The sequence below is a fragment of the Sinohyriopsis cumingii genome, chromosome 5, assembly GCF_028554795.1.
Source record: "Sinohyriopsis cumingii isolate HCF-2022 chromosome 5, ASM2855479v2, whole genome shotgun sequence".
NCBI lineage: Eukaryota > Metazoa > Mollusca > Bivalvia > Unionida > Unionidae > Sinohyriopsis > Sinohyriopsis cumingii.
In genome coordinates, this window is record NC_142965.1 from 103588220 (window position 1) to 103602052 (window position 13833).

The 13833-nt window shown below is 35.4% G+C and overlaps 1 protein-coding gene across 3 annotated transcripts in view; it reads left to right on the plus strand.

Annotated features, from left to right (window-relative positions):
* LOC149799916 (medium-chain acyl-CoA ligase ACSF2, mitochondrial-like) overlaps positions 1-13833 on the plus strand; it is a 56348-nt gene that overhangs the window by 13638 nt on the left and 28877 nt on the right. Inside the window, exon 1 of one of the 3 annotated variants that reach the window (XM_089959376.1) lies at positions 6480-6610. The exons of 1 other annotated variant lie outside the window; for it this stretch is intronic. In XM_089959376.1, coding sequence (XP_089815502.1) covers positions 6576-6610 — 35 coding nt within the window. In that variant the 5' untranslated portion in view covers positions 6480-6575. Of the gene's footprint in view, positions 1-6479; positions 6709-13833 lie in introns of those variants that run through there. One more of the 3 variants, XM_089959375.1, reaches the window with a different exon arrangement.

The following is a 13833-nucleotide window of genomic DNA, read 5'->3' on the forward strand; positions in this document are numbered from 1 at the left end:
CGATCGCATCGAGTGGTCAAATTTAGTTTATTTAGCGGTATCGAGGGTCAGAAATATATCTCAATTACGTAGAATCATAATTCCTGAAATCGTTGATAAATTTAACATCATCGATGATGATATAATAAGAAAAAAATTAATCGGATACAAACAATCTGATAAAAAAAATAAACGTGACTTTGATCTTGATGTTGAATTTATTATTGAGTTAAAACAGCAGCAGAACAATCATTGCGCCAGTTGCAATTGCATAATGCTGTGGAGGTATTCGAGTAATGATTCAAGACAATTTACCGTAGATAGAAAAGATAATAGTCGCGGTCATACACGAGAAAATACCATGTTAACCTGTCTTGAGTGTAATCGACGTAGAGGCGCTAGCGCTAGTTAAGTGATCGAAATCACTGAAGTGATTTTGGCGGTAGTTGTGTATCCGTGGGAATTATTTGTAGTTGTTCACGTACAAATCGAATATTGCAGGTCTACCTGAGGATCTTGTCACGGTGGATATTTTGTGTGTGGTAACACTCCAAATAGGATCAGTCGCTCTTCGTTTACCACCTTCAAGTTCACCAGGCTCATATAAATATCTAACTGTAACATCACCCAATATTTTCTGTTTTTTAACATCTTTTCGTTGTGTTGGTATATTTTTTTTTGTAATTACATTAATGGGTTTCATGTTGGTTGTTCGTGTGATCTCATTATTTAATGCAGCTATCACGCTTGGTAATCTTGCAACCCATTCGCGAGATCTTTTATCTTGAAAAAATTCCCTCGCGTATTGATATCCAAATAACCGCTCAGCAAGTGTTCGATTAAATCGCTCAACAATTGCTTGATCACGGTGAATTGCAGTATGACCTTGTCGTACTTTGGTATTATGCCGTTTCATCAGGGATGATACTGGACCAAGAAATTCCTTACATTGACCAACCTGTAGTAGCTGTGGCCATCGCAGACCACCTTGTGGTCCGAGTCCTCGTTGATAAATTCGTTCAAACGCATCGGCTACTTCAGATGATGTTTTCGCTGATAGCGGCTCTGCTTCTTTGTATCTACTTGCAACATCAACTACGGTTAACGCGTATTTGTACGTTTTTCTACGCACAGTATCATGCGGTAAAAACAGAATATCAGCTTGATGAACTTAATTAGGAACACTGACATCGAAATACGCGTACTGAATTCGTTTAGGACGTGGTAGATAAATTTGCCATATTGCTTGTTTGGATAACCACGCTTTAGCAGTAGAATGTTTAACCGCTGCTGCATCAGCGAGTTTACCAATTGCTGCTTTGCCTCTCCAGTATCCTCTTGGTGAATAATAAATTAATTCCATTATTAATTACCAGCCCCAAGCGCTAATTTACCTTTCATCGAGGATCTTACTAACCAATTAGCTAATGATTCTCTAATATTTTTATTTTTTATAGAATTTAATGCATGAATTAATTTCACATCTGCAATATGCCTATGTTGTAGATTTTGACTTTTATAAGCTACATCATGAGCATGACAAGCTCGATCAATAGCGTTTATTGGTTCCTCGCCTGGTTTTGGTTGATCTTGATTATCGAGCCTGATATCAAGTCTGGTACCAGGACCGCAATAATTATATCCCGGTAGATGTTTTTCTCCACTATATTTAGCCCATGGAGCACCTGGAAACTTTGACATCAAATTAGCAATATCACCACCGCGCTTATTAGGTAAAAATGAAAATTTCTTTCTACCGCATATAGAACATTTTCCACCGTATGCTATTTTTTTATTTTTTGTTGTAACCGTAGCTAAATCAGTAGTTGGAGTTTTAACTTTACAACGTAAGCAATATAAATTCATGTTATAAAATATATGGATATAATTGATTTCTCAGCAACAAGAAAACGAGAGCCAGTTAAGCATCATCCTGCGCTACCGAACTCCATCAGAATGATTATCATAGGACCATCTGGATCGGGTAAGACGCAATTATTACTTAATCTGATAATGAGATGGTTGAAATGGGATAAATTGTACTTAGTAGCACCATCCGCTGATGATCAACGATGTTATGATGTACTTAAAGATTTCAATGAAAACGCACGATTACTGGATGAAGGTAATGATGTTATAGAGTTTATAACCGATATTGATGAAGCACCATCCGTAGATTCCATAGACGGATTTATTAATAATTTAGTTGTATACGACGATGTGATGCTAGATAAACAATCAAATCCAGCCAGAATATTTTCCCGAGGTAGACATAAAAATACAGACGTGATCTATGTTACTCAACGATATACACAAATTCCGAAGGTGATCAGAGACAACTGCAACATTTTAGTTGTGTTTAATGGCGTAGACACACACACACTTAGAAATATTCATCAAACTTGGTGTGGTGGTGACATGGATATAATTAAATTCAAAAATTTCTTCTCACGAGCGCAAGCTACTCCGCATGGATTTATAACAATACATTTACATGATCCAAGAACAAGATATCGTGTGGGTCTTGATAAAATATTTGGGTAGCAGGGGTGATGATAAAATTAAATTTAATTAAACAGATATCATTAATATAATGAACAACTGTGCGTGGCTGCGTCAAGGAACCACTAACAATTGTAATAAAAAATGCCGTGGAGAATATTGCAAGAAACATAATTATCTTATAAAGAAAAACCTTCATGCTGGTCCACGAAGTTGTGTTGGTTGTAACAACGGCGTTAGAGGATTATATCAGATTTGCAAAAATTGCGGTGGAGATCGATACAGAAGTTTGATGATATATTATAAACACAGAAAGAACATAAATCCAAAAATAGAAAAACCACCATCAGAACTTGAATATTACTTGAAACATAGAACAAATAAAGATGAAACAGATGAAGATGAAACAGATGAAGATTCCCATGATTCAGATGAAAAGAAAAATATTCATCAAACTTAAAATTTCTTTTACAACATGGATAGCAGCAGAGAGGGGGCGTCTACAATTCTGTTTGGGACAAACAATAATCGTAGACGTGGTATTGACCTCTATGAAGGGTCACTATTTTTTTTGGTCCAAACACAAGGGTGACCACTCCCTTAAGTGGTCTGTTCACCCTCTCTGCTGCTTACATACATATGCATCCATGCATCCATGCATGCATACATACATACATACATACATACATACATACATACATACATACATACATACATACATGCATGCATGCATGCATACATGCTTGCATATGTACATAAGTGTTGATGTTGACATATATCATCATTCTTTAATTCGAGAGCGATCCGGTGACCTAGTGGTTAGACCGTCCGCCTCGGATGCGGGAGGTCGTGGGTTCAATCCCCGGCCGAGTCGTACCAAAGACTTTAAAAAATGGTACTAACAGCTGCCTCGCTTGGCGCTCCGCATTAAGAGGTTAGTGTTTGGACTGGTTGGCCTGGTGTCAGGATAATGTGACTGGGTGGGACATCATGCTACATGTCTGCGGCATGATCCCACAGTGCTAGACATCAATAAACTGTCACAATGCAGACATCGTAGCGATATGACTGAAACATTGTTAAAGCTACGTTAAAAATCCAAATCACACACACACACACATATCTTCATTTTAACCTTTCATACACTCGGAACCCTAATCACGAACATACCGACATAGGGCCGAATAATACAATTTCTTCCCAACCGCAGGCGCATTCCCTTTAACATCATAAAAACAGATTTAATCGAGATCACCCCGCTTGCTTGACTAAGCCTAAAAATGTCAAAGTACGTTATCACTGAATTTGCCGTTATGTATTTTTCGAGGAATTCGCACCATAATGTTGAAAGAAATTTGGATGGACATAACGCGAAATAAAATAAATAAACGCCATTTATTGGTATGTGTAATCAAATTCTCTAAAATGATACATAGAGTTGCAACAATTGACTCTGAGCGAGTACATAACCTATTTGACTTGTACTAAACATCTCTATGCTTTAGCAATTTCGAGATCAATTTTACGGTTCAAACAGCGAATGTTTGCAGATAGCTGCCATTCTGACTACCTCGGATATTTACGAAACAAGGATCGATCAAGAAGTTGCGGCTAGTTTTATCGTTCGTAACTTTTGTCAGTTGTACAGTCAATCTAATTGCAGAAATAGCCGAGGTAATACGAACATACTGTTTTCCTAATTTGTCACACTGTATAGAACTTTGACGGATATCAGAAACTCCTCATCTGGTAACTCTTTTACAAAGAATGTAAAACCACGATCGTGTTACCTTCTTAATGGTCAATTAACTAGACTAGTAAAAAACGACAAATATGGGCAAACAGTGATGAGGATGGGAGGCAACGTCGACATTATTATAATCCTTGCTAAATAAACTCACCATCATAACAATTTATCATCTTGTCCTGTCTAACGATAAAATATGAAGATAGTGGCATTGGGTTGAATGAGTACAAATCTAAATCCATTTCCAAGGGAATGAGATCGATGTTCGGTGGTTAGGCTTGTACAGCATCACCGTCCCGGTGTCAGTCATTCATAACATCCACTGCAATGACTTGGAGCCAGGTGGATACAGATCTATTTCTATATAGGTACTAGTTAACTCGCTAATGCTGGGTGGATACATCTCTATTTCCCTAAAGGTTTAGTTAACTGGCATATACTGTCCGGACACGTATCTAATTCTCCGCAGTTTCGAATTTACTGGCTAATACTGGGCGGGCACAGCTCTGTCAATGGTTCCATGAATGCTGATGTTGCCTCGTGTATAATGCATCTAATTGGCAATAATATTTCATGGCTTGCTGGACATTGTCTACAGATGGATCTGTGCTGTGGACCTCTTATAAAACCTGTTCCTCTCCCAAGAGCTCAATTCTTTACCCATTTTGCTATAGACACAGCAGCAGTTGTTATAGGCAAACATATAGCCGTAATAATCGTGGCAAATATAATGACTTTTTTCTTCAAATTTCTGATGCAAAAGACTTCCTCCTTGAAAAACAATGGATTTCTGTACAACCTTCCCTTACCCGAGTACAGCCCACTGTTTGGTGGCTTGTAATAATCACGGTTGTTTAAATATGAAATAGGATTTCAATATCAAAGTTCTTATAGCTTCATTGCATTTGTTGTGATTGAGCAACAAGGATTTCTTGCAACGTTCTCCTACGTGAATGAAGCTTTTTGATTTGACTATATACCGATTTATTTTCACAAACACGATGATTTAATAATGACGAGAACGCCGCCATCGACGGATAAAAAAAAAAAAATTACAAAAACAATGCCTTTGTCTGCTAACAATTGCAATAATACATTAGCACCATAACTGGAGATCATTAATTAATGCTTAATTCTGATGAAAAGTACATGTATACATGTAAAATTAGATATTTGCATAGAACATTAAACACTTATAAGCATTTAGAATTATTTTCTACCTACCCGTATACCAAGGTCAGAAACAAATAAGATGGGAAAATATTAAAACACTGACAGCTATGCAGTAATTAGTACGTATAAAATTACGTGAGCTCCTATAAAAAAACATCTTATGGTTTAATGTATATATTTTCCTCCTAAAGTAGTTAAGGACTGAAATTACTGGCTGCAAGACTATGACACTGCTAGCGGAAGACACTCCCCATTTCAGTATTCAAATCTATCTTATTCAGTTAATATCATACTGCGCTTATATATGAGTCAATATTTATTCATAAAGTGTAAATATCTAAGTAATGTATAAAAGAAAAAATGTACAATAAGATATATCATTGGGATTAAACGTCTGAAGAAAAAATTAAAATCTGCACTTGGAAAAAATACTTCAGTAGAAACTGGAAAGAAAATCTTGTAGCAGCACAAATATTCATATTAAACGTTGTTAGACAAACTTGTTGATAATCGTTATTCTGCTTATCTACATTATTGATCAAGAGAATTTCCCTTCATCTACTATCGATTCGACGGGTAATTTTGTCAAACATTGAGTTAACACAAGCAGTAAGACGCATATATGTGACCACTCCTGGGCCTCAGAAGTTAGAACATCCGCAACGGATGCGGTAAATCGCGGGTTCGAACCCAAGCAGGATCATAGCAGAGACATAAAAATGGTACTAACAGCTGCCTTGCTATGGGCTCAGCATTAAGAGCGTAGTGTTAGGACTGGTCGGCCTGGTGTCAGGCAGATATGACTTTGTGGGACATCTTGCTACATGACTGCGACATGATCCCTCTTTGCTACATCTTACTATAAACAGCCACATTGCAGACATCTTAGCGATATTACCGGAAAATTGTTAAAGACACGTTAAAAGAGCAAACTACACATTCACACTACTCGGAGTAAGGTAGTTTTACCTCAGCACGATAGAGACAAACAAGACGCTCAATTCGCTTTTATTATGCACATTAGACATTTTACGGTAAGAAAAATAGCTAGAACTTACTGTGCACACTGTTGTACATGGAGATAAATATAGATATACGCATGCTGTGATATAGCAGACAATATCTACCCCGAGACTCAACAAGAATCATAGTTGGAGAAAACTGAAATCAAACCATGTCAAGCACAGAATATTTTCATTATCCAGACAGGTATTTATATTACATACCCGAGACTCAACAAGAATCATAGTTGGAGAAAACTGGAATCAAGCCATGTCAAGCACAGAATATTTTCACTATCCAGACAGGTATACGAGGAGACACACATACACATACACACACGTACATACACACAGACACACACACAAACACACACACATACATACATACATATATACAGACATACATACATACAGACATACATACATACATACATACATGCATACATAAGTGACAAAGTTAACATACATCATTATTCTTCATTTCGACCTTTCATACACTCCGAACCCTAATCACACAGATAACGACATAAGGCTGGATGGGGACAAAGATCAAATCAGTTTATGGGATCATAGTTCATTGGTTATCCTTGTATAATAGCTCTGACCTATTATCAGCTATTCAAGCATCCTCTGCATCCGTGAGGATGTAGTCTAGTCGAAACGTTTTTATTTCTCCACATGTGCTACAAATTTTCTTGTATGAGGCAGTAGCTGTACTGGAACCGAACGTTATCGATATATTCATTTACCCAACGTTATCGATATATTCATTTACCCAATGTTATCGATATATTCATTTGCAAAAGTTTCATCTAACAGACTAAACAAATCATTTACTGAAGAGCTCTATTCTGTTAGCAATATATTATCTGTTTTAATAATTTGGAATGTCACCTTTATCTTTTATGTTATGTACATTTTACAAACATTTTAACATTTTCGCTTTTTATAGTTTATATTGTTGTGCTTCGTTGTTACATTTATTTACAAAGGTTTATGTTCTGAAATGTTTGTTCAATCCAGGTCAACATAGTTTCAACTTAACTTTTAGTTATCACCATTTAGCCACTATTATACTGATGTGCTGTAAAGAACAATTAATTACACCAATTTTCTTTCTTATTTTAGCACCCATACAAACTTTGTTATTCTTTGTAATGAAAGTCGTCATGCTAAATAAATTATGTAGCGGCGAAGCACAGCATTCTAGAGAATTTCCCGGTGGTTTATTCTAAGCATACACCTTCAAATTTGTATGGATGATAAGCGTGAAGGAAGAGTAAAGATTAATTCGATTGTTTTTACGGATGAGGAATACAGTTACAATGTTGATACATGCAATTTGACCTGTGTCCTATCTTGGTAATTTTCTAATGTATCAATGATATTGTTGCACAACTGATCTAGTAGAATATATAGTAGCTGCCGCTAATGTTGTATCCTGACAAACATCGCTGGTGCCCGGCCTAAATTGGCAAGCCAAGATCATAGGTCGGCAAGTTGTAAAATATGTCTTCCGATTTGTTAGTCGTGTAGCGGAATACATTGCAGAGTGAATTTAAAGCGGGGAACCAGACTAATGGGCGCGGTGCGTCGGGGGAAAATTATAGTGATTCAGCATTTTGATTAAGCTAGAGGTTGCTGTAGTAAAAGTCACACAGGTCATGTAAGCGCACTTACCGATACAAATTAAACAGCAATTCTTAGTTTTTTAATTTAATCGTAATATGGTTATAGAAAAGTTTATTCAATCGCGATTTTTGCGTGATCTGCGCATTAATTGTCGTAACAAAATTTCCAAACAATAATTATCGATCGCTATGGACTTTACAATGGCAGTTCGGCATTAGACTGTGTCAAGAAAGTTAACATTGGATTGAACTATTTATTACTAGTGCAGGGCGAATTAAAATATGATGGCGTGATCAAGATGTTGCGCATTTTCATACATCTCCTGTATGGATGTTTAACTATGAATGTGATAGAGGAGTAACATACGTTTTATACTTAACTTGTACATATGGCATTTCTTAAAAATGATATTTTATCATAATATAAAAATTAACCAAAATAAAGTTGAATTGACAGGTTTTGCTAACTGGCTAATAATGTATGGATACATCGCTAAGTCTCCGTAGTTTCAAATTAGCTGGCTAATACTGGGCGGGCTCAGCTCTGTCAATGGTTCCATGCAATGCTGATATTGCCTTGTGTATAATGCAACTAGTCTGCAGTAATATGTCATGGCTTGCTGGACATTGTCTGCAGATGGATCTTTGCGGTGGACCTCTTCCAAAACCTGTTCCTCTCCCAAGAGCTCAATTATTTACCCATTTTGTTATAGACACGGCAACAGCTGATTTAGGCAAACATAAAGCCGTAATAATCGTGACAAATATTATACATTTTTCCTTCAAATTTCTGATGCAAAAGACTTCTTGCTTGAAATACAATGGATTTCTGTACAACCTTCCCTTAGCCGAGTACAGCCCCCAGTTTGGTGGCTTGTAATAATCACGGTTGTTTAAATATGAAATAGGATTTCAACGTCAAAGTTCTTTTAGCTTCATTGCATCTTTTGTGATTGAGCTAAAAGGATTTCGTGCAACGTTCCCATACATGAATGCAGCTTTTCGATTTGACTATATACTGCATTATTTTCACAAACACGATGATTTAATTATGATGAGAACACCGCCATCGCCGGATAATATAAAATAAAATAAATAGTTACAAAAACAATGTCTCACTGTCTGCTGACGAATACAATACTACCTTAGCACCATAACTGGAGATCATTAATGCTTAATTCTAATGAAAAGTACATGTATACATGTAAATTTAGAAATTTGCATAGAACATCAAACACTAATCAGCAGTTAGAATTATTTTCTACCTACCCGTATCCCTCGCCACGGTCAGAAAAAAATAAGAAGATAGGAAAATATTAAAGCACTGACAACTATGCAGTAATTAGTATTTATCAAATAAATATATGTGCATGTAGATATTTCTGATTAAAATAAGTTGTTGCTGCTGTTGTTGTTGTAGGGTTTAACGCCATTTTTCAGCACGCGATAGGCTATACATGGCGGCCAGTATTAATGGTGGAGGAAGAACCCGGGAAAACCCCAGAAAGAACCACCGACCCACGAGAAGCTACTGGCAAGCTTTCTCACATACCCACATTAGCCGAATCCGAGACTCGAACCCACGCAGACAGAGATGAGATGACAGTGATCCGTAACGGAGAGCGCTTTAGACCACTCGGCCACTCGGGGACCCTAGTAAAATAAGTATATCTGCTCAAATATGCATACATTATTTATTATAAATTAAACATATGCAGGTATTTCTGTGTACTAAGAGTGTCTGCTTATATATATATATATATATATATATATATATATATATATATATATATATATATATATATATATATATATATATATATATATAAATGAAAAGCTACAATATTTGTATTTATCTATGATTCTAACTTGACCAAAATAAAAAATTAAAAACTAAAAAAGAATGCAACAGTACACATCACCGGGTTTTGAAGAATGGACCCACTTAGTCCCCTTTTGATGACAACTATCTGCACAATTTTGAAGATCATAAAACCGATTTCAATTACTTCTGAAATAAAATAGACTCAACACGAAATTAACTCCGTGTAATGAACTACCAGTACGCCATGTCAAATGCATAAGAAAATAAATAAAAACAAAATTAATCCACTCAGTTACATATACTTGTAATAGTCGAAGAACGATCGTGTATATACACCGATGGCTTCTATTTATTTGTTACATAGTTGGTACCCTTCACATATAGTGTATGCAGTTTAATATTTCTATATGTCAACATGTTAACACATCACTTTATGAGAATCTGACTGGCACATATAAGCCCATGAAAGTCTTCCGCAGCATAATTGGTTGCAACCGTGAGGATTCTCCTTAGCCCGATTCTTAAACTTATTTTACTAGTACCATTAAGATTTTGGCGGTCATTGGTCGAATCGATAACCCAAGGGGCTCTGGGAAAACGGTTACGTCTGTCAAAATATGTCCAATTTACCACACAGGGGTTCGTTATAGTAAAACAAAGTATAATCGTTGCATGAATAGAAAGCATACGGGACTGTAATATGGTCGCAATTCATTGACAATCGTACATTCAATGTTAACTTGTAGGAAGAAATGAACTGACCGCTTTTTAGAGAACAATATAGAGACTTGCAGGTCACCCAAATGACAGAAAGTTAACCAACCACAGGATTTTGTACCTTGTAAAAAGCCTCAAACGAGCTAATTAATGCTTCTTATTATATAACGCCTTTCGACTGTAAATAAAATTTGTTTCTGTCGTAAATCCAACAATGCAAATATTCGGTTAGAAATACATTACAGTGTTACAACTCGCTGGTCACGAACTAAATAACACAAAGAAGCAAACCAACAAGTTTTGTTAAACTTGACGTCGAATATAATGATAAATGTTATAAATGAAAATGCAAGAGGAACTACAGTATTAAAAAGTGAATCCAAAATAATCTTGATAAAGTTCTATAAAAATCCCAATGAATGAAAACTTCCGTATAAATTTCGAAACCGGAAAAATACGGGTCTGCCAAGAATCGTGAAATCGTCTAGGACTCCGTAGAATAAGTTAGGATAGTTCCCGAAAAATATAATGAACTAAATGATGAGTAATTTCTATTTCCACTGAACAGTCTAAACAAATGTTTGTTTTTTTTGTTGTTTTTTCTTCTCAATAATATATATGTACAACATAAAACAAGTTTGCCGACTTATAACAGGAACACAAGAAATGAGGATGACTCCAAAATAGGATTGATTGTGATTTCCCAGTTCTCTCTTTATATACACCATTTATTACGACTATATTTCACAACATAACCCACGTGACGGATCTTACTACTCAATTTATCTCGAATTTGCCTATTCATGTGACCTAGCCAAACCAATAGTGAGTTACTGAATTCTTGTAGAACCGTCCAAACCTCATCAACCAACGAGAAATTAACCCAAAGTCGTCATCATGTCTTATTGTTAAGATTATTGTTAGTAATTCATACGTAAGCATCTAATTATAGATCATATGCCGTTTTACTCGCTTAACAGACCCATCTCGCGTAGGCAAAATCTAACTAAAGATATTCTGTACAATGAATACAAAATTTAAAAAAAATATACAAATGCTATTCCAGGAGTTACAAAAAGAATAAATATACATAACCACAGCAAATCTGGAATTTCTGCATGCACTTTTGATCCTTTTGCATGAATATTCATAAACTGGATTACTAAGTAGTGGAATTGACGTACTTTAGGTGTAAATATTGTAAATATTACCATTGAAGCCGATGCATATGGCTCGTCTAACCTAACCGCAGGCAACTATCTGATATCACAAAGGTATTTCCATCAGAAATCCATTGCTGAAAATAATGCTATGTCAAACCTTCTATTGATTTGGAAGGGAAGTTGTTCTCTGAATTACAATTTGTTAAAAAAGATATGCTTTTAAACGTTACTTGTTATAGAAGTGTACTTGATTAATTCTGATATTGTCTAGAACTATATGTGCAGTAAATGAAAGATGCAACATCTGAGTCAGACTGAATGATCTCTCTGAAGTAGACCCATTACAATAAATCATGTTCTGCTGTTTGATATTAAATTATACCCATTTAAGATACACTATGTACTGCATATACACGAGGGAGACAGTTTCTGAGGAAACCATAAAATTAAATAAAACGCAGGGTTTTGCGTTCTTTTACAGATAGCTTACTATACTTGAATGCAGTAAAATAGTAGAATGCTACCATTTCTAGTACGTGATATGACAACGTCTCTTTTGCCTATTGGATACCAATGGAATTTATTTAAGAATAGTGTACATTGCCCATTGACTTTGGAATAATATACCTGGTACCGGTGATGATCCCTGTTCTAGGGGACACTACTACTACGCGCATACGTCATGCAACATCATGGAATTCTCAAGCCATTATTGGCATATACTTTGGGAACTGTTCCTCTGCTGTCCTCTCTAGTGGACTATTTTGCCCTTACCTTTGACTTGGACTCTATAACTCTCCAGACAACACTGTAGGAAAACAATTCCTTTGAAAGAATACAACAAAAGAATGACATTAATTTCGCATAAAGCACTACAATATTCATGTACTCTTGTGAGAAAAAAAAAATATTTTGTGGCATGTCCGAAAGATACCTTCTTATAAAGAAAGCAGGAAGCGACATGCTTTAAAGGAAAGATCGATATTAATCAATTAAAGTAGCACTAGTAATAGAATATACAACGATAACAACAAACTTCTGAAACATAGCATTGCATCCACACACGAAACGGAAATACATAAACCAACTGGATGGTGAAGGTGGTTGATGCAACAGTAACAATGAGTTTTGATAGATTTTATTTGTTCTGTATATTTGATTTAATTTAATTTATATTTGATTTAATTTAATTGCTTGTAAGTTTTAAAATCTTTTCATTTTTTTTATTTCATTACATGTCAAAGTAATATAATATTGTTTACTAGGAATTCGATATTTTCCCGAAATTAGTTTGACCAGACTGTTTTGTCGTAAACACCTAAAGCTTACCTAGTTCCCAACCTTGATTCAGAAATCACTGACTCAAATACAAACTTTCTATTTTTATTTTATTCTCGAAGTAAAATGATTGGTTTTTATCAAGGTCATGTGACTTTATATGTGTAAATAGCATCTATTTCGCAATTCTGGGTTTTCCGAAATTGTACAGCTGTTAGATATAATAGTGGTGTTTAGATAGATATTTCTAAGTTGGGCCATTACACTGGAAAGTGTTTGTCTATGACCAGTTTGGAGTTACATTTTAATTTGTATTCAAATTATTTGGATTTTAGAAGATTAATCCTTTTTCCTGGCAATATTTGAAGGCCCATATAGAATTCATGGACAAAGAACTTTCTTTAAATTTTATTCGGAATTCAAAAAGCCCGGAATATTATTTTATGTGGTTCACAAAGAACTGTAAACACTTCAGCGCTATGCTGACTACAGCATACGTCGTCGCCTTCCATTTTTGATTTTTCGTCGGGACTCAACTTAATTCATTAGAACATGTCATTGCTTGGACTTCTAAAATCAAATTCGTGATTCTTGAATTATTTCTGGATTTGATTGTTAAAACCGTAAGTTCTCATTTTGTCATTTTACAGTGTTTTTCTAGGAAAATACGTTATTTGTTAATTTTTTTGAACCTTGCTATTTTCACTGTTTCTTTTGTTACTGATTATGATAACTTAAACACGTAACATAAGAAATGATTAGATCCAAATGAATGAAATGCTATTTTTTAATAGATTGATTTCCTCAATTACCCCTA